Here is a 22,959-nt window from a genome sequence, read left to right as displayed (position 1 = left end):
TCATCAACATTTTAGTTCCTTATTAAATCTTTTTTTATATATAAAGTATTTGGGGGTATGGTAATGCTGTACCTGAGAATAGTGTGCTCCCAAGAATTTCAAAGATGTATTCAAAATAAGTTACTGAACTTAGCCAGCATTCATAACTACATTATTTCATATTGTTTGGTAAAGTTCTGTTAAAGCAAACAGTAAACAAAATATTGTCCATAACACAAGCCATATTGTAAATATAAAGAAAAAAATAAAAAAAGTTTTCTTCCTTGTGTCAATCTCCCTAGTCTCATGAAAGAGGACTCAGCTGTCTCTGAGACCCTGTCTTCAAGCCACTACTGACACTCAGCAGAAGCCTTCTATGCTGGGGCAGTGGCAGAGATTGTGTAGGCCACAGCCAGTAAGAACGTAAATCCTCCCCCTTTACGACTCCAAGGATCTTACCCAGAAAAGGTAATAAATCTCTAGCATTAGTACTTACCGAAAAATATATTTTTTCCCATGGAAAATTTCAACTTATTAAAAAAATGAAAACCTACATTTTCAACCAAATAGTTTTTGGTCTTCTGATAAATCCAAACTTCTAAAGAAAGGCAGATACTTTCAGCAAACAAATTATTTAATCAAAAAGCAAATTTTCTGTTGAAAACAAATTAATGGAAAAAATTTGACCAGCCCTATTTAGGATGCATTAACTGTTCCAGATAGGCCTCTGTTCCAGACATCTGAGCCTCCTGGGGGATACTGTGGTTGGAGGGAATCCAATGGAACTCTACTCTCAAGATAGCAGTGGGGAGGGAATCAAATCATATCAGAATCATAGAATATTAGGGTTGGAAGAGACCTCACCAACTAAATCATCCCAGCCAGGGCTTTGTCCAGCCGGGCCTTAAAAACCTCGAAGGATGGAGATTCCACCACCTCCCTAGGTAACCCGTTCCAGTGCTTCACCACTCTCCTAGTGAAATTGTTTTTCCTAATATCCAACCTAGACTTCCCCATTGCAACTTGAGACCATTGCTTCTTGTTCTGTCATCTGCCACCCCTGAGAACAGCCTAGTTCCATCCTCTTTGGAACCCCCTTTCAGGTAGTTGAAGGCTGCTATCAAATCCGTCCCTCACTCTTCTCTTCTGCAGACTAAATAACCCCAGTTCCCTCAGCCTCTCCTCGTAAGTCATGTGCCTGTGCCCGCTGATCATTTTTCTTGCCCTTCGCTGGACTCTCTCCAATTTGTCCAAATCCCTTCTGAAGTGGAGGGACCAAAACTGGACACAATACTCCAGGTGTGGCCTCACCAGTGCTAAATACAGGGGAATAATCACTTCCCTCACTCTGCTGGCAATACTCCTACTAATACAGCCCAATATGCCATTGGCCTTCTTGGCAACAAGGGCACATTGCTGACTCATATCCAGCTTCTCATCCACTGTAATCCCCAGGTCATTTTCTACAGAACTGCTGCTTAGCCAGTTGGTCCCCAGCCTGTAGCGGTGCATGGGATTCTTCTTTCCTCTGGACTTGTCCTTGTTGAACCTCATCAGATTCCTTTTGGCCCAACCCTCCAATTTGTCTAGGTCACTCTGGACCCTATCCCTACCCTCCAGCATATCTACCTGTCCCCCCACCTTACTGTAATCTGCGAACTTGCTGAGGGTGAAATTCATCCGAACATCCAGATTATTCATAAAGATGTTGAACAAAACCAGTCCTAGGACCGAACCAAGGGGCACTCCACTTGCTACCGGCTGCCAACTAGACATCGAGCCATTGATCACTACCCGTTGAGCCCAACAATCTAGCCAGCTTTCTATCCACTTTACAGTCCATTCACCTAATGCATACTTCTTGTCTACACTATGAAATTAGGTTGAATTTATAGAAGTTGGTTTTGTAGAAAGCATTTTTATACAGTCGATTGTGTGTGTCCCCACACAAATGCTCTAAGTGCATGTAGTCGGCGGAGTGTGTCCACAGTACCGAGGCAACCATCGACTTCCGGAGCGTTGCACTGTGGGTAGCTATCCCACAGTTCCTGCAGTCTCCGCCACCCATTTGAATTCTGGGTAGAAATCCCAGTGCCTGATGGGGCTAAAACATTGTCGCGGGTGGTTCTGGGTACATATCGTCAGGCCCCCCCTTCCCTCCCTCCTTCCGTGAAAGCAAGGGCAGACAATCGTTTTGCACCTTTTTTCTTGAGTTACCTGTGCAGACGCCATACCATGACAAGCATGGAGCCCGCTTAGCTAACTGTCACCGTATGTCTCCTGGGTGCTGGCAGACGCAGTACTGCATTGCTACACAGCAGCAGTTTATTGCCTTTTGGCAGCAGACAGTGCAATATGACTGGTAGCCGTCATCGACATAGTCCTGGGTGCTCTTTTAATCGTCCTCGATGGGCGCCTGGACAAACATGGGAGTGACTCAGCCAGGTCATTGCCCTTTTAAGTTTCATCTCATGGCGATTCAGTCTTACAGTGCACTGTCTTTTAATCAGCAGCCAGGAGAAGACGATGGCCAGCACTGTCTTCTGCCGAGCACCCAGGAGATGATGATGGCTAGCGGTTGTACTGCACAGTCTGCTGCCAGCAAGATGTATAAAGATAGATGAAGTGGCTCAAAACAACAAATAGACCAGATTTGTTTTGTATTCATTTTCTCCTTCCTCCCTCCGTGAAATCAACGGCCTGCTAAACCCAGTTTTGAGCTCTATCCTTGAGGTTTTGAGTTCTATCTATGAGGGAGCCATTCAGTTTCTCACAAAGCCACCCCCTTTGTTGATTTTAATTCACTGTAAGCCAACCCTGTAAGCCATGTCGTCAGTCGCCCCTCCCTCCGTCAGGGCAACAGCAGACAATCGTTCCGCGCCTTTTTTCTGTGCAGACGCCATACCATGGCAAGCATGGAGCCCGCTCAGATCACTTTGGCAATTAGGAGCACATTAAACAACACGCACATTATCCAGCAGTATATGCAGCACCAGAACCTGGCAAAGCGATACCGGGCAAGTAGGCGACGTCAGCGCGGTGACGTCAGTGATCAGAACATGGACACAGACTTCTCTCAAAGCATGGGCCCTGGCAATGTGGGCATCATGGTACTAATGGGGCAGGTTCATGCGGTGGAACGCCAATTCTGGGCTCGGGAAACAAGCACAGACTGGTGGGACCGCATAGTGTTCCAGGTCTGGGACGATTCCCAGTGGCTGCGAAACTTTCACATGTGTAAGGGCACTTTCATGGAACTTTGTGACTTGCTTTCCCCTGCCCTGAGGTGCAAGAATACCAAGATGAGAGCAGCCCTCACAATTGAGAAGCATTTTAACACTGGGAGAGGCAATTATGGCACAATTTGGTAAAATTTTCAGAACACCTGAGTGACTTAGTGCTTTATTACCCTGAGGGGCCCCAGAAGCTCTGCCACTGAGAGCATCCTGCAGCATGGTACTATTTAGAAATATAGAAGCCTAAAGAGATGTCTGGGGAAAATCTGAGCACACTACCCATATCACTGGTTATTCTGGGTCCACACCCTAAACCCTCCATATCTGTTAAAGGCTATAGGCAGAACCCTGAACAATTGGTGATCAACCCAGGAGTACCACCAGGAGGCATTGTGTCCCAGAAACACAACTCTAAGTCACATGTCTTTCCCTGTTTCCTCTTTGTTCCTGGAGAGGTTGTTAGAAAATGTGCAAGAGAAAAAAACCTACAAAATTTCATCAAAATGTTTTCATTTTTCCCCTATCCAAATTGAGTTGAAACATTTGAGAAAATGCTGACCTTTATCAATTTGCTGCTAATAGCAGTAAATGTTTACCTACTGCTCATCAGCTACTCTGATTGGCAAGTATGGAAGGCGATGTCAAGTTTCCGACCAGTCTCTATGCACTCCCTGCCAACATGTTTCAGGAAAAGAATAGGCAGGTAAATAGATTTGCTCCTATCTATGCATCTGAACCCCTCAACTGGATTGCAAAAAGCGGATGTAAGAGGGATTCTTACTCCATGTGCTGTCACATCATCTAAGTCATAAACTAGGCATTAAAGTTCACATTTTCTCCTCTGGGATAGTGAAATAAGCATTTTTTTAAGAGAGAGAAAATCATTGTGTATTTAGCATATAGTGACATTAAATGTCTTTTTGTTTATTTTTAAAAGAAAATCTGTATTCCTTCCCTTGTTACAAAAATTATGTTCCTGTAATACTAAGGGTAAATTTAAATACTCAAAAGTCAGGAAATTAAAATATTAAAGCTCTTGGAGTAACACAATTAGCCATGTTGCACATCTGTATATTTTGTTCTATATGTTTAGCAACATAGGCCCTGATCCTGCAGACTATTATGAAGAGATTTTAACAGGACTACTCACAGTACATAATGTTAAGTATGTGCTTAAGTCTTTGAGGACCAGAGCTATAAACAGCAATGTTTTAAAGTAAACATTTAAAGAGGAAAAACAGGAACAGAAAAACGAAGCACATGTGCAATGTTATCCCAAGATTCCTACCATTCTTGTTTCCTGACAGGTGTGTGTGTATAAACTTAAAACTTTAATATTAACATTACAGGGACAATATGTATTGGTTATTTTGCTTCAGAAAAAAAAAAAGAACATCCCAAAAATGGATTCAAATGACCAACTATGTATCACTAAAGCTGATAACACTGGCAGCATGCAAAAAAAGGAATTAAGGTCAAGCGAATAGGCACCCTGATCCTGTTTGGTGTAAGTTGATGCAGTTACTATGGCAACTATCCTTGATTATCGGGGGAGCAAAGTGCCATGTGTTCTCATTTTTCCTCTTACTGTATAGCCTCCTTGTAGGGAACGAGTGACCAAGGAATATATATCTTTATGGATGTACAAATTTCTGTTTCAAAGAGCTTTAAGGAATTTTATCTATCATGCAGTTATTATTCTGGCCTGAAAAAGCAAGCAGCACAAAATGTCCACATTTACTGCTTGCATAAATAGATGCAACACCATTGACTAAAAAGGGGTTTCATTCATTTATATCAGTTGTGAACTTGGCCCAATCTTTGATGTTTATACAAATCAGAGGATATACCAGATCTGTAAGCCTATTTTTTTCCTGCAGGACTTTGAAAAAAATCTCCCCTAAGTATGGAGTCGGCCATGGTTTCTCAAACATGCTGTCTTCTGCACTATATAATAGAGGCTCAAACCCACTGCAAAAGCTGGTAAAACCCCATCTCTGCACCCCCACTTGTTCTACCTTACTTTGAGAGGATTAAATACTCAATGAGATATGTCTCACTGAGCATTTAACAGGTGGCAATGGATCAGCATTCTCATTGCACCACCTGTCAATATTCCTAGGAAACTGAATTCCACAAGCTCATACTTGAAGAATCCCAGTATCGCCACTTCCGGTAACCCTAAGAATGTGAAATCCCATGGTTTCCATAGCATAAGGCCCACACTCAGAGTCTTACAACTCAACGTTGTGGGTTTATCAACAGCCAAGCAACATTTAATCTGCTCTATTGCTTATCTGACCACTAAGAATGCTATTGCTTGGCTCAGCGGATGTGCAAACGCTAAATAAATAAATACGTTTTGAAAATTAGCTTCTTGGCTTCCTGGCCAGAACAGGTATTGTGGCCAGATTATTTGCAGAATTGGGTAGTGTGCTAGACAAGCATGTTTTTCTTCTGCTACAGGAATGTATTTCTGTACAGACAGACAATGGCAGGATAAATATGGTGAACTTTGATGGAAACAGGAAAGTATGAGCTAACCCGGAATCTCTGGGCAAAATTGGATGAGTTTGTGATTTGCAAAACTTGCTGTAGTTGATAAAAAAATCAAGGCCCAAGTGAATAATTTCCTTTGCTGCGATATGAGACACTGAATCAAACTGTGCTGCACTTTGCTTGATACTGATACAGAAAATACTGCCTGAAATCACTACATTTGATACAAGCATTTACATATAAGAAGTTTTAGTATATATTTGTGTTAAATTGCCAATAATTTAGTCGAGTGGCACAATGTACTTGCCATGACTGAGTTACTGAAGAGAATTCTTTCCCAGATGTCTGGCTGGGTGCGTCTTGCTGACATGCTCAGGATCTAACTGATTGTCAGATCTGGGACCAGGTCAGATTGGCAGAGACTCTGCGGTTTCACCTTCCTTTACAGCATGAGGCACAGGTCACTTGCAGGTTTAAACTAGAGTAAATGGTGGATTCTCTGTAACTTGAACTCTTTAAATCAGGATTTGAGGACTTCAGTAAACTCAGCCAGAGGTTATGAGTCTATTACAGGAGGAGGTGGATAGGTCCTGTGGCCTGCAATGTGCAAGAAGTCAGATTAGATGATCACAATGGTCCTTTCTGGTCTTAACGTCCATGACAGATTGTCTTGATAAAAATATTTATTATGGTATTCTAAAGTAAATGTCAATCTACATCATATACTCAAGATACTTCAGTGGTTTGCGTGATTACAAAAAGTAATACAGTACCATGCAGTAAGGGTAGGCAGCATAAGACTCATATCACAAAACTCACGTGCAATATCTGGGTTACCGCTGAGGCCAGATCCATCACAATAGTGATAGAAATTATGATTTCATTATGTCTGTAAACCATTGCTTGTACTTTAACTTCATAGACCCCTCAATATCACACTTTTGAAATTAGTTGACATTTTGTAGTGTGCAAAACTGATCTTTTTAACATTTCCAGATAGGATAATACAGGAAAAATTCCTATGAATTAGAATGAGCTTTAGACTAGACTTTAACTTCATTATATTTAATATGTATAAATTTTAAGAAGCCAGCTGCACCACTCAGGTAAGTACTTATCTTCTGGGAAGTTTAAAATAGTAAAACTAATCTGCTTTTGAGTTACACAAATATCAAAAGGTTTCATGTAAAAACAGGAAAACCATTGTGATATCCTCATGAAGAATAGACTATTTCAGTCCAAAAGGTGAATTTTTCAGAATGGTACATAACTGAAAGCAGGAGTTTATAATGAATGACCCATTGTATCCTTAACTATAAAGATCACTGACGAATGCCATAAATATCTCCTTTAAGAACTTTTGTATCTGATGTAACTTGTCAGACTAGACTTTCCATTATTTAAGTTTTCAGGAAGATTTGAACATTTCAGATTAGGAAGAAATCCAGTTATAAAAGACCTAGATTCTTTTCTGCTAGAGATATTCTGTAACTGGTTCTAAGTGTGAACTCAGGTTGCCAGACAATTTTTTATAAAGTTGTAATCCTTAGGGCTTTCCCCTTTGTTTTTCACTCGACAATTCTTCTTTTATAAGGGCCATAAAGGCAACAGTCTGTAAAAATCTATTTCAGATTTTCCTGCTCAGTTGTACTAATCTTGGTATCTTTTTCATTTTATAAGAGGCTGATGTCTTCCTTTTTTCAATTAGAATTCTCAGAATGATTCTTCATGATGTGGAAAGTCTTCATCTCTTCAAGGAATCTGATTCAGTTAACCTAAAGTGACCTCAATTTTGTGCACAATAGAAATAATTTGTTTTCTTTACCTCTACCTTTTAACACAGTCATGCTTAGATGATCTTTTCCAGTAACCTTAGTAAGAACGTAAAAAGGGAATTTAGGTAAAACATTATAGGAACAGAAAAGCTAATTGAAATTTCGATAAAAAATTAATTGCCACATCCCACTACAATAAAGAGGTCACAATATCCTCTTATATTCATAGTGTATGTTCCCAGAAATATGTTTGAAGTAGAAGAGATAAGTAAAGACACAGTTTATCTTACAGTCATTTTCAATTGAAAAACTGCTTTGTTAACCCTTTTCTCAACACAGTACAGTTAACAAATCTAGAAGGCTAGGAAATACACCATTTAGGGCAGGTATATGGATATATAGTATGAAATACACATAAAATATGCCCTGTTCAATTCATGTAGACATATACAAATAAAACAAACTACATTGGGATAATACTTCCAATTATACAACTGCTTTAAATCTCTGTTGGCCTCATCAGCAATAATGTAGAAACCCCTCCTGGAGGTTACCCTACTCCTTACAGGATTGCCAAACCCTCCCCTCAGTGGAATGGATTTAGCCCTTAGACCTAACTGATTCCAGGGTATATGTGGGAGAAGTGAGCCAGCAATGCCAGCACTCATGGTCCAGTAACACCTCCCCTTACCTGATTATTAGTAGTGCAGCTCTGTTGAAGTCATGTTATCCAGGCCTTCCCTGGCCTTGGCTGCTCCTAGAACCCCTTTAAGCCTGGTTCCCCATTGCAGAGGAGACTTTATGGAAAAGTTAGCAGAACCATTGTACTGCTGTCTTCTCCTGTCCTGTGCCTCTCAATCTACCATGCTGGTCTCTGAGGTCAGTTAGAGTTCTGTAGTCTCAGAGCTTCTCTAATCTATATCCAGTTCCTGTATCACCACAGGTCAGTTGCAGAAGCTGGGGATTGCCAGGGTGCAAGGAGGTCCTGGTGTCCCCCATTCTCCAGCTACACTCTCTGAATTTGTGGGTTGGGTTACAACACAAGATTCACCTAGATAGTAGTAATTCTGAGGCAGACTGGTTAAACTAGTTTTAAGGCTGCTTTGTGTCACTAGAGTATTACAAAGCAATCCCAGAATAATGGAGAATCAGGCTCCCTTGATTTTTGATTTATGTATGGCACATGCAGATCCATGCTGATCTAGCTAGTTGAAGTCAACCCACCTGAGATTTACATTAACTAATTACATCAAGATAAAAACTACAGAGCCTTCTCTCCACTAGAATTTTACATCAAGACAGCTATCTTAAGTTAGCTATCTTGACGTAATAAAATCAAAACAAAAACCCCACACACCTTAGAATCATAGAATATCAGGGTTGGAAGGGACCCCAGAAGGTCATCTAGTCCAACCCCCTGCTCAAAGCAGGACCAATTCCCAGTTAAATCATCCCAGCCAGGGCTTTGTCAAGCCTGACCTTAAAAATCTCTAAGGAAGGAGATTCTACCACCTCCCTAGGTAACGCATTCCAGTGTTTCACCACCCTCATAGTGAAAAAGTTTTTCCTAATATCCAATCTAAACCTCCCCCACTGCAACTTGAGACCATTACTCCTCGTTCTGTCATCTGCTACCATTGAGAACAGTCTAGAGCCATCCTCTTTGGAACCCCCTTTCAGGTAGTTGAAAGCAGCTATCAAATCCCCCCTCATTCTTCTCTTCTGCAGGCTAAACAATCCCAGCTCCCTCAGCCTCTCCTCATAAGTCATGTGTTCTAGACCCCTAATCATGTGTTCTAGACCCCTTCGCTGGACTCTCTCCAATTTATCCACATCCTTCTTGTAGTGTGGGGCCCAAAACTGGACACAGTACTCCAGATGAGGCCTCACCAATGTCGAATAGAGGGGAACGATCACGTCCCTCGATCTGCTCGCTATGCCCCTACTTATACATCCCAAAATGCCATTGGCCTTCTTGGCAACAAGGGCACACTGCTGACTCATATCCAGCTTCTCATCCACTGTCACCCCTAGGTCCTTTTCCGCAGAACTGCTGCCTAGCCATTCGGCCCCTAGTCTGTAGCGGTGCATTGGATTCTTCCATCCTAAGTGCAGGACCCTGCACTTATCCTTATTGAACCTCATCAGATTTCTTTTGGCCCAATCCTCCAATTTGTCTAGGTCCCTCTGTATCCTATCCCTCCCCTCCAGCGTATCTACCACTCCTCCCAGTTTAGTATCATCCGCAAATTTGCTGAGAGTGCAATCCACACCATCCTCCGGATCATTTATGAAGATATTGAACAAAACCGGCCCCAGGACCGAACTTGGGGCACTCCACTTGATACCGGCTGCCAACTAGACATGGAGCCATTGATCACTACCCGTTGAGCCCGACAATCTAGCCAGCTTTCTACCCACCTTATAGTGCATTCATCCAGCCCATACTTCCTTAACTTGCTGACAAGAATACTGTGGGAGACCGTGTCAAAAGCTTTGCTAAAGTCAAGAAACAATACATCCACTGCTTTCCCTTCATCCACAGAACCAGTAATCTCATCATAAAAGGCGATTAGATTAGTCAGGCATGACCTTCCCTTGGTGAATCCATGCTGGCTGTTCCTGATCACTTTCCTCTCATGCAAGTGCTTCAGGATTGATTCTTTGAGGACCTGCTCCATGATTTTTCCAGGGACTGAGGTGAGGCTGACTGGCCTGTAATTCCCAGGATCCTCCTTCTTCCCTTTTTTAAAGATTGGCACTACATTAGCCTTTTTCCAGTCATCCGGGACTTCCCCCGTTCGCCACGAGTTTTCAAAGGTAATGGCCAATGGCTCTGCATTCACAGCCGCCAATTCCTTCAGCACTGTCGGATGCAACTCGTCCGGCCCCATGGACTTGTGCACGTCCAGCTTTTCTAAATAGTCCCTAACCACTTCTATCTCCACAGAGGGCTGGCCATCTCTTCCCCATTTTGTGATGCCCAGCGCAGCAGTCTGGGAGCTGATCTTGTTAGTGAAGACAGAGGCAAAAAAAGCATTGAGTACATTAGCACCTTATTTTGCAGTGAAAACATAGTATCAGATTGATTAAGCTGTCTCACATCTCTTTGACCCTTCTTATTCTAGGCATGGCACAGAGACTGCAATGTAAGCAATGGTAGGTGATCTCCTCCTGAAAAGAGATGAGTTGCTGATGCTGTTTGACAACTGATCTAAGCTGTCTTTGATACTGTTCATAACAAGTTGTTTTTATCTGCAAACCATAGCAGCTACATACAGGGCTGCTCTTTATGGGCTTCAGTCTTATCTCTTGGCAAGTTCACACAACTGCTGTCTGGCTTCTTTCTACCTGAGAGCCTCTCAACTTTGGAATTTATTAGTCCTTTTGGTCCAAAATAACCTGAATCTGTTGAATTCTCAGGGCACACTGGAATGCCCATCTATTTGCTCTGGCTGAGGAGGGGCGAGACATGATACATTCTTGGATTTGCAAGTTTGGGGTTTAAATTAATCTCTGGCTGGGTATTTTCTCATGTTTTAGCATTGGAGAGAAGGAAAGGGCTGACTTTAACTTTTCTGTCATTATACAATTACTTATCAAAGTCAGTGGAGGTTTTTGCTTGAGTAAGCATTGCAGGATTGGCTCAATATTTGTTATACACATATTGGGTGAAATCCTAGCCCCAAATTCAATGGCAATTTTGCCATTAACTTCAATGGAGTCCAAATTTTTCCTATTTCCCCCCCTCTCCCCTCACACACTTCTTGTCATTTCTTTTCATAGTGTAAACTAGAAAATATAAGACAATCAGGCAACTGAAAACTGGGGGGAAAACAGTCAATGGAAGTCACCAGAAAAAATCCAATCTGACACTACATCTATCAGCATCTAATTCTGGTCCCCTGCCTCATCTTCATCTTGTTCTTCATTGAGCATCTTTCCATTCAGTCAAAGAAGGAACACCTTGCTTTTTCAAATTGGGCCAATTGCCTGTCTAATGTCTATGATAACAGTCATTCCATTGTCCTCAAGGGCTACTGAAACCATTCCTGATATATGGGAGGAACAGTTGTGCAACCAATAACCACCCAGACAACAACAGAAAATATATGTCTTTTCTCATTAATATTTTCACTAGCTGATACCTCACAGGGGATTTCTAGGGGAGTTTCTATAACAGTGGTTGTTTCACTTTTGTAAAGTGTCCAGTGGCTTAATAAACTTGAGCCCCAAAGCTTTGACATCTGGATAGAACATCAGAATATGTATTGAGCCATTTTGCCCCATAGCCTCATACTTTTAGCTCATGCTTGTTTAAAGAAAAATCACTTTCATATGATCACTATTTTCTTCCTTTGCTTTATCTAAAATCCACCTAGCTGTTACATATATCAGAGAGAGGAGTAAACTGAAAGTTAAGAATATGTTCAGTTATAATAGTTCAGATTCTCTCTTTAAGGTTTTATCATTGTTAAAATGTCCCAAAATCTCAAAGGTAAATTATTGCTGAATTCAAAAGCAGAATGAATTCCTACAGATAAGTTTATTGACATAATTCACTGGTTTCAATTTAACACAGTTTTTTACACTTTTGCAAGTTACTTCCCTCAAGATGTTTTATGGAAATGTTGCCTTTAGGTAAACAAATTACTTTGCACATTTGTGTTTTAAATAACTGGCTCCATAAAGTCTATTTCCTTTCTCCTTTGAGTTTTACAATAAAATTATATGTAATGTTCCTCTACAGATTCCTGTAGCACTCCATTAAGGAGAATTTAAAACATTAAAGTACCTTTCACAGGTAATTCTATTTATTTAAGTAGAATCATGGCAAATTATTTTCCTACTTCTGGAATCACTATATGTGCCATTAGGTGTCATCTGGTGAGGTTAAGTGTCGGTTGCACTAAATATTTGAATTTTCCTTTAGTATATAAGGGTTTATCTTTCAATGACAGGCAACTATAAATAAAGTGCATAAAAGGAATTAAAACTAAAGGGCCAGACTTTTAAAGGTATTTAGGCATCTAAAGAGGCAAATAGGTGCAAAATGGAATTTGTTGATATCACTGGCAGGTAGGCACATAAGTATCTATAATGTGTAAGAAAAAATCCTGTGTAGTCATGGGGGACTTAAATTTGTGTGACATATGCTGGAGGTCTCATGCTGCTAATACTAAAGAATCCTTGGAATTTCTAAACATTATAGGGGACAATTTCTTAACTCAAATAGTGTTGCCACCAATACAGGGGAATTCTATATTAGACCTCATCCTAACGGATAAAAGGGAACTAATCACAGAACTAAACACTTGAAGTTTAAAGTGTCGCACTAGGATTGAGTGAGATGAACAAAGCACATAGGGTGGGATAGGACTGTTGTGATAATTCAGCCTACAAATTTACCTTAATTGCAAGCTCAACTGTTGTAAGAAGTGAATATAAAGTCATAAGATGTCACAATAAGCTATAACAACAAATGTTGATAAGAAAAAGTATGAAAGAAACACAAAGTGTGAATTAATCCAAACCAAAAGGCCTACTGATATAATTCAAGGACTCTGTCAAGATCATGCCTGGTAAACAAAATAGTGTGAGACCAAAAATCAGTGACCCAAAACTGGTGTGTTGGAAATTGATCTAATTGATGGACAAAATAATGAGAGACTAGGCTACTCCTCACATCACTCCCTTTTTGGGGTTCATATGAAAGTGATAGTGTGAGAAAAATTGGCTACTGGACCGAGCTTCACCGTCCTGGCTGCCACCCCAACCATCTCCTGGGACCCTGGACCTTCTTCATCCTAATCCTGAGAAACATCCTGGTTAGACCAAGGAGAGGGATCCATTTGATGACAACACAACCTCAACCAGCAACTAAATCTCTGTTACCACCTGGAATGTAAGATTCCATTGTTCCACCACACCTCCCCACGTGTCCTTTTCCTTCTCTACCTTACTTTGTTTCTTTCCTAACTCTCTCCTTTTTCCTTCTGTCTAATAAGACTGCATATTTTGAAACATTAGTGTAAACTTGTGACAAAAAAAATGCAGCAAAATGCAATGCCTTGACATTAGTACAAGCTTTTCAGGTCTCGGAGAATCTGATAAGACTGTGTGCTGTGCCTGTGTTTCTCCAGCAGTGAGGTTGAAAGTGAAAGTCAACACCACAGAAGGAAGCTGCATCTTTCTGTTCTTTTCTCTTTTGTGCGTTTGTCTTGTTTTGTCTTCTAGGAAATGAGATTAGACTTTAACAACAGCAACAATGACAGCTCCAGTCCATCTCAACTAACTTCTTCTCTTCTCCAAAAAGGACAGTTAATACCATCAAAGAGATCATCAAACATGGGGGCTTTTCCTTCTAAAACTCTCTCTCTAAAGGGAAAGGAAACAAGGGATGTTTTTAAAATGAATTATTTAATACTTTACATTTCAAATGCTTTCATTGTTTTTTGTTCCTCTGTGTAACTTTAAAAATAAGGTTAAAGGGAAGTTAAATGGTGTTTGCCATGGTACTAAAGCAGGCTGAGGTCTCTGTATACCAAATCCTAAATGTCTAGTGTTTAAAACCTCGTTTTAAACGGTTTAACATTGAACAATGATAGGGTCTTGTTAACACAATGTGGTTCACTAGGTAGTGGACCGAGAGTCTGGGTTCTATTCCTACTGCTGCACTGACCTAGTGTGTGACTTTGGATAAATCACTTAATCTTCCTGACTTAGTTTCCTCATCTATAAAAAGTGACATGATAATACTTATCTATCTCCATAAAATGCTGTGAGCTCCATAGTTGAAAAGTTCTAAGTATTATTTAATTACACATGTCTATTTTTGAGTGTAAATGCTGAGAATCTGGGACAGCCACATACATATTTTTTAAGGAAGTAAAAATAAAGTGCAAGCAACTGACTTAACTAAGTTGTTAAGGAAACATAATGCTGATGACTAAAATGAGGAAAAACTGGATTTTAATTGATTAGAAATTGTACAGAAGTTTTCTAAATCAATGGAAATTCACAAGGAGAATCCACATTTCAGAGTAATAATTCATATTTACTAGATTGCCAAAGTGAAACACATAAGCAACAGTAATGTTTAGGCTCACTTAGCCCTTCACAAATCAAACCCAAACTCTCACAGTCTTTTTTATTTTGAATAGGTTGGCTATTAGTCCACCATATTTTCATTTCCCTCAGATGTAATTCACCTTTTGTCCAACTTTGTTTTATTCAGCCAAATTACTGTGTGTGGTGTTCTTAATAAGCCCGTTGTATTTTAATTATGAACAATGTTCCTCCCAGCAACGCTTGAGGGTTGAATCCCACCAAGAGAGTCTGGTAACATCATAAATCAGACCTGGAGTGGTTTGCCCCTGGCCACAGAAGGAATTACAGTCTTAGGAGCCTGATTTTCACCTCCCTCAAACTACAGTATCGCCACTGCCGTCAGTAAAGCTAACCCTAATCCTCAGCACTGTGAGAGCAGAAATTAGATCCTCAGTTTTTATATTTACATATATATTATATTTAGAGCCCTGCGGGGATATAAATTTATATCCCCGGATCTTGCTATCAACAGATATAAAATAGTATTCGCAGAACTGCAGGACTCTTCTGGGAACCGCAGCAGTGAAAGGAGCAGAACGTGGGGCCACTGCTTCCAGTAGCCAGCGGCCAGCGCCCGCAGCTTCTCCAGCGCAGCTGTACCGACCCACACAGGAGATGCAGACAGCTGCGTGGAAGAAATGGGGGTAGGGCTGGGGGCAGTACAACCACGCCAGAGAAGCTGCCAGCACCCTGGGAGTGACGGCCCCACATTCTCCTTTCACTGCTGCAGTTCCTGGTAGAGTCCTGTATTTCTATGGATACCGATTTATATCCGCAGGTATCCACGTTCTCAGATATAAATTTGTATCCACACAGGGCTCTATTTATTATTACAATATTAAACTGTAAAAATAATCCTCTCTCAGTATGTCTCCTATCACTTCCTTGCCTGCTGTACCTTGTGTGTTTTGTGTCCTGTTGTATTTAGATGGGCTACATGGGCCCATCTAAATACAAGACACACCACACAAGGCCCAAGAATCTCCACTAAACTAATACTACAATAGTGCAATACATTACAAAATATATGATGAACTGGATTTTCTGAAATGAACATTCTAATAATGAATGACTGAAATTTAATCAATTCTGGAGGACTTTTATATACTCAGATGTGGTAATTGTATAGCATCATAATTAACAGAACAGTTCCTCATAATATGGCATGATTACTTCAGGGGCACAGGAAGCATCTGAAAAGCACACACTACTATTGTTCAGTTATATATGCAATCTGGTCAAGTCTATAATAGGAACATAAGAATGGCCATACTGTGTCAGGCCAATGGTCCACCTACCCAGTATCCTGTCTCTGGTAGTGGCCAATGTCAGATGCTTCTGGCATTTGGAAGTTTTGGAACACCAGGAGCATGAGGATGCCTCTCTGACCATCTTGTTAACAGCCTTATGTTTGTTTTAAGTCTGCTGCCGACTAATCTCATCAGGTGATCCCTGGTTCATGACCCTGTGTTATGTGAAGCGGTAAATTCCCTATTCACTTTCCACACCATTCATGGAGTTTATAGACTATCCCTCTCTTAATCGTCTCTTTTCTAAACTGAAAAGTCCCAGTCTTTTTAATTTCTCCTCATAGGGAAGCTGCTCCATATCTCTAATCATTTTTGTTACCCTTCCCTGCACCTTTCCCAATTTCAATATAGCTTTTTTGTGATGGGGTGACCAGAAATGCATAAAATATGCAAGGTGTACAGATACCATGGATTTATAGTGTTTTATTATCTATCCCTTTCCTAATGGTTCCTAACATTCTGTTCACATTTTTAACTGCTGCTACATACACAATGAGCAGATGTTTTCAGAGAACTATCCACAATGACTCCAATAACTTTCTAGAGTGGTAACAGCTAATTTAGACCCCATTATTATGTATGCATAGTTGGGATTATGTTTTCCAATGTGCATTACTTTGCATTTCTCAACATTGAATTTTATCTGCCATTTTGTCGCCCAGTCACGCAATTTCGTGACACCCCTTTGTAACTCTTTTCAGTCAGCTTTGGACTTAACTATCTTGAGTAATTTTGTATTGTCTGAAAAATTTTCCACCTCAGTGTTCACCCCCTTTTCCAGATCACTTATGAATAATTTGGACAGCACAGGTCCCAGTACAGCTCCTTGGGGGGACCCCATTATTTATCTCTCTCCACTGTGAAAACTGACGATTTATTCCTACCCTTTGTTTTGTAACTTTTAACCAGGTTACAAAAGAGGGATCAAAAATTGTCTCCTATTTCCAATACAGAAGAAACCCTTTATTCTGTTAATAAATGTATTTTGCTTAGAAATATTGATGGGAATCGACAAATTTAGATATTTTGGAGGTCTGTTTTTAGAATTTGTTAGCACCGAAAGATAAAGAAAACAGTATGCTAAATGTTATCAGGCATTTTTTGTTAGAAAAAAAATGTCTAAACAGTTTATCCTTGTCATAGAGTTCTTCCTTTTTGTCCTTTCATTTCAGTGATGTTTTGATAAGGAAGATCTGCCACAGGGATAAAAATAAAATGTACTGTTGTTACTTTAAAGTCCCTGCTTGTACTGAACTTTTGTCCTTCTATAAACTGCAGACTTTCATAACTGCATGCATTGTATGTATTTGATAGGAACTGTGCTAGCTTTTCTACTTCCTAGTTAAAAAGAATATATATATATATTCTTTTACCTGGCAGCTGAAGTAATAACCAACCATGGAAAAATATCATGAGTATCATTTATACATTGATATTTATTTATAAATATACCTTATTTAAATAAGGAAATAACCCATGATCTTCCCCACAATTTCCAGTGAAGAATAAATGTCAAAAAGTTTGCCTAGTATTTCAAATTTTTAGTTTTGAAAACCACTTTGATCTAGAAATCAGGGTGAAAATATTATAAAAAGGGATTTCTGGTACTACTAAGTTCCAAGAAGGTCAAAAATCTCACAAGAACATTTTCTGTGGTATTCTGATCCTCCCATTTTGAGTCTTGGTATAAACCATGAAATGCAGAAGTAGCATGTGAAAATGGAAGAAAAAGTAATTTTTTAAACCTTTAAAAAAAAGAGTATGGGTCAGTGCAAATTTAGGTCAAAGAGTTGGGATTTCTGGTTTTTAATTTATCTAGATTGGTTCACTCATCCTTAATTATATCCCATGATGAGGCTTCTTTATGATCTTAATAACTGGTGAATGGTGCCACAATGGGCATGAATTCTTAGAGAATATAGTAGTTAATGGGAAATGTAATTAAATTATACAATTTTTATATCATGAAGACTCACTTTTCTGATATATGTAGCATTTTTAAACCATAATTGTTCTTCAATTGAGTTTCTTATGAGTCATTATGATCTCAATAATGGTGTATGAAACACTCATATAGAAATCCATGTCAGGTCTTTGGATGCAATACAACCTTAAAACAACTGCTCTGGGTGTTCTATTGAGACCATAATGAAATAAAACACTCCCTTCTTTCACAACTATTGTATTTACTATATACACCCAAGAAACACTTAAGCCACCTTTCAATGATAACAGTGCTAAGGTGGTGGATGCCACTTAACTGATGATATGCATTTTTAGCAGATAAATACTCAGATGTCATTTCACAATATGGACTAACAGCCTTTCGAGTTTTATAATAATGCAAACAATATTTCAACAGCTTGGTACAAATTCTACCACCCTGACTCATGCATAGTAACCCAGAAGTCAACTGAATTATTTGCATAGCAATGTAAGTAAGTAGTAATCACAAGTGTTTCAGAATCTACCTTCTTAGAAATAATTTACCTTTTAACCTGAAGAAATACATAAATATGAAGATATGTAGGGTCAACCTAAATCTTGGAAAAGGTCTACAGCAGAGACCAAATCCTGAGGTATTTACTTAATCCTTATTTGTGAGGCAAACACCATGGAACACCAACTACTGAAAGGCAGGCGCTAATCATATAAGTAGAAACACACATCCTCTGAATTAAGGTGTGTGAAGGGTTAATGTCTAGCTATTCCACCTGGAAGCAGGCGGGGCACACCCTGACTGTCTCCTAGGAGCAATGCACACATTGCTCTATCCAAGGACAAGGGCTAGATATGAACCCTGAGAACTTGATTGTTTGGACAGCAACTGTGGGAGGTTTCTTTAGCCTGGGCTCAAGGCCTGAGAACCAGGATTGTAGTAGATAGAGGATGGTAATTAAGCATATGAATCAACGTCATACATTCCTTTGTGTAGCAGTGTGTAATGCTTAGGGGGAGAAATATAATAAAAGGAGAAGGTGGAAGGCGGGGGGGCAGAACAGCCCATCTCCGCTGACCAGCCTGCTTGCTTGCATAAAGCTGTGTTCTGTCTCATCACTGAACCGCAACAACTGGCGCCCAACGTGGGGCCCTCAGCACTCACCTCGCCCGGCAAGGGTTTCAGACGCGTCACTCATCCACTTCGTGGATCCCGGTGAGTATTTTTCATTGTGGTAAGTATGGGAAGCTCCCTCTCTGCTTTGCAAGTGCAACACCGTAATGAGCTGCAGTATTTGCTGCGTAAGGCTCAGCATGACTGCCCGGCTCGAGAACTCACTCTCCTGCTACAGGAGGTGCGTGCCAAGTGCCCGTGGTATCCTGAAGCTGGAAGCCTTAAGTTAGCGGACTGGGAGCGATTGGGCCAGACATTGCACAAAGAGCCTCGGGCACCCGTGCAGGCTTTACATGCCTGGCACCTCTGCCGCGACGTGGTACAGCGTGTCGCCTCAGACAGACCCTCCCTCGCGAGGCTGGTGCTCTCGCCGCCCCCGTCCGCCCCTGCAGTCATCCCCCCTCCTGGCGATGCGACACAGCGTGTCGCCTTGGAAAGGCCCTCTTCAGCACCAACAGAGGAGCTGCCGATCTTGCCACCCCTCATACGCCAACTGCGGCTCTGTTTGTACCCCGTACAGATACAGCCGTCTCTATTATAGAGTGGCTGTACCTTTCATCCACCCCTCCTCGAAATATTTATCCGTATTTAGATGCCCTATCTGATCTTGTTCGTAAAGCCCGCCACCGTGCAGTGCAACTCACTGGCACTGATTTAGTTGCCATTGTGCTCCCCTTGTCCCGTACTGAATTTGACTCTTTGTGCCACACCTCCTTGCCCTGGCAGGTTGCTCTTTGTGATTATGTGGGAGAGATTTCTTACAATCCTCCAAAAGATCCTCGATTGGTCATTACCCAAAAGGTGCCCCTAGTTGTTCATCGTCTTAGCCGCTCTCAACCCATTATTTCCGCTGTCACTCTTTTTACTGATGGTTCTCCCCACCGAGGTGTAGTCACTTATCAGTTGGGTGACCCCCCTCGTTGGCATTCTCGTTTTACACTGCCTCAGCGTTCTGCACAGCGTTCAGAATTGGCTGCTGTTATTTTGGCCTTTCAACTTTTTACTGATTGTCCCTTTAATTTAATTGTGGATACCCATTATGTTTATCAGGTAATTGATCATTTACCCCTTGCCCTCATTACCCCTCAGGTTGATGCAGATCTCCTTCGCCTGTTTTTGTCTTTACAGCGTCTTCTTGCCACTCGTCATTTCCCTTACTTTGTTGCTCATATTCGCAGTCATACCCCTCTGCCTGGGCCACTCACTGAGGGCAATGCACGCGCCGATCGCGCGTTGCGTGGTCAGGTAAATTCCCTTTTTTCTGACCCCATTGAAAGCCATGCCTTTTTTCATCAGTCTGCCTCTGTTTTGGCCCGGCAGTTCCACATTCCTGCTGATCATGCACGTTCTATTGTTCGTTCCTGCCCCCACTGTGCTGCTGCTGCTCCTACTTTTTCTTATGCTGTTAACCCCCGAGGTACCGCAGCAAATCAGCTGTGGCAAATGGATGTTACTCATGTACCACAATTCCGCCCCTATTCATTTTTACATGTTTCCGTTGATACTTATTCAGGTTTCCTTTGGGCAACCCCACAACGTGGGGAAGCCACTAACAAGTTATTCACCATTTGCTGGCCTGCTTTTCTGTTATGGGTCGCCCTTGCCAAATTAAAACAGATAATGCCCCAGCCTACTGCTCTGCAGCCCTCTCCACCTTTTGTGCCCGCTGGGACGTCCGTCTTAAACACGGAATCCCTTATAATTCCACGGGCCAAGCCATTGTTGAACGTGCCAATCGCACACTCAAAACCTTGCTAGATAAACAATTAAAACAAGGGGAGCTGCATCTCCGAACCTTAGGAGACATTCAACAACAGATGTATATTCTCTTGTTTACTTTAAATAATTTAACACTGAATGCAGATCAGCAGACCCCTGCGGATCGGCATTTTCACAAATCTGAGGTACTGGAAAGACCGCGTGTCTTTTACCGTCAGCTGCCCGATCCACAGTGGCTGGGCCCAGCACCTCTAATCACTTGGGGTCGGGGATATGCTGCTGTGTCTCTCCCTGCAGGACCGTTGTGGGTTCCAGCCCGGTGCGTGCGACCAGCACTTAAACAACATGGCATGGCACCAGGGGCTGTCGAATCCCATACCAGAGTTTCAGCTGACCTTGGAGGAGACCGCGTTGCCCCCCGAGTCGACAACGGCGGGACGGAAACGGAGGAGGCGTAACGTCCCAAGCCAGCCCGTGACAGGGGGAGCAGTAAAAGCATTGGTCGCCACGGCTCAACGAAAACTGGCAGCAGATCAGCAGCCAGAAACTCCTAAGACTTTGTTTGTGGCGATTCTCGCCCAAATCACTGCTAATTCTGTGATGATTGTGTGCCTTTTGTGCCTGCTATTTTCTGTAGGGGTTGGCTCGGAAGCGCCTCCCCCGTTACAAGCCCGAAGGAGAATAAGATACTGCTCTTTGCTTATGCTAATCTTTTCTCCCAGTACTCTAGCATGGCTAATTGGGGCCCGGCCAACTATACTCCGCCTTGCACGGCTATATCCCTCCACACTCCGTACCCGGCCGGGGCTCACAATGTCACCTGTGCGCGTGTAGTTAACTGCACTAGTACAAAGGTGCCATTGGGCTGTCAAAAAATTTCTTAATCCCTTTTAAATTGTTCCCATGCTGTTAATGTTTTATATAATTATGGCCATATCATCCTACCATCAGGATGGGTTTTTACTTGTGGTTCATGCACCTTTAATTATATTCCTGCAAATTTAAGTGATGGCACCCTTTGCTGTCTTAGTAGAATGATACTTATATTGCCTTTTGCTGGTTACAATTGTAGTAAAAGAAGTGTATCCCTTTTAGATGATTATATTGCAGATGTTAAGCTTTTGGTTATTTTGTGTTTGTAATTATTGGGCTTATTTTTTGTTGTTGCTGTGTACAATGTATTCCTTCCTTGTTAAGACTTTGTAAAATTTTTGCCCTGGAAAGCTCCCCAGGTTATGTCCTTGTCTGTCTGGGAGTTAAATAGCATGATAAAACAAATTGGCGGCTACCATGAGATGGCCAATTATCAATAAACAAAAAAGGGGAGATGAAGGGTTAATGTCTAGCTATTCCACCTGGAAGCAGGCGGGGCACACCCTGACTGTCTCCTAGGAGCAATGCACACATTGCTCTATCCAAGGACAAGGGCTAGATATGAACCCTGAGAACTTGATTGTTTGGACAGCAACTGTGGGAGGTTTCTTTAGCCTGGGCTCAAGGCCTGAGAACCAGGATTGTAGTAGATAGAGGATGGTAATTAAGCATATGAATCAACGTCATACATTCCTTTGTGTAGCAGTGTGTAATGCTTAGGGGGAGAAATATAATAAAAGGAGAAGGTGGAAGGCGGGGGGGCAGAACAGCCCATCTCCGCTGACCAGCCTGCTTGCTTGCATAAAGCTGTGTTCTGTCTCATCACTGAACCGCAACAGGTGTGCATTCATGCAGGCACAAATTTCATCGTTGCAAGTTGCAGTCACAAAAGGGAGGCCAGACCTCACTTCTCCTGTAGATTGATTCCTGTATTCCTCCAGATAATGGAAAGACAAGTGTGTTTTAATACACAAAGGCAGATAACCACTCAGAATCAACATAGGAGGAAAGAAGCACAAGAGAAACATACAAATGTTCCATTTCTATTAGATCATTTAATTGGTTGTATTCTCTTCCATATAACTGTACAGAATGGGAGATAACTGTTCTTGTCTGTGTCTGGCTGAGACGGACATATCTGTGACTCGGGGAAGTAAAAAACAGCTTCTCCCTTCCCCCTCCCCAAATATTCCTTTAAACATCTTTTAAATTATTTCACACGGCTTTCAGATTTCTCTGTACTCCATGTTTTATTTAAGGTCTGTTGTGGGTGGGAAAAGAAAGGATCTGCATCCCTCACCTACTGAAAAAAAGTCTAGGCGTCTTCTCCTTGCCCCCAAGAATAT

At 41.4% G+C, this 22,959-nt stretch overlaps 1 protein-coding gene across 1 annotated transcript; it reads left to right on the top strand.

Moving 5' to 3' along the window:
• Nucleotides 1-3,843: 3,843 nt before the first annotated feature.
• Nucleotides 3,844-22,419, top strand: LOC311519328 (uncharacterized protein; the record flags this gene model as incomplete). Its single annotated transcript, XM_084625747.1, has 4 exons — nucleotides 3,844-3,979; nucleotides 19,443-20,071; nucleotides 20,150-20,266; nucleotides 21,038-22,419. The coding sequence occupies 4 exons, from the start codon at nucleotides 3,844-3,846 to the stop codon at nucleotides 21,572-21,574; spliced, it is 1,419 nt and encodes a 472-aa protein (XP_084481873.1). The 3' UTR covers nucleotides 21,575-22,419.
• Between the last annotated feature and the right edge of the window lie 540 nt (nucleotides 22,420-22,959).

Source organism: Lepidochelys olivacea, assembly GCF_965140295.1.
Source record: "Lepidochelys olivacea isolate rLepOli2 genome assembly, chromosome: 4".
In the NCBI taxonomy this organism is placed as follows: domain Eukaryota; kingdom Metazoa; phylum Chordata; order Testudines; family Cheloniidae; genus Lepidochelys; species Lepidochelys olivacea.
Note: the sequence above shows the minus strand (reverse complement) of the source record. Positions and strands in the feature narration are given on the sequence as shown.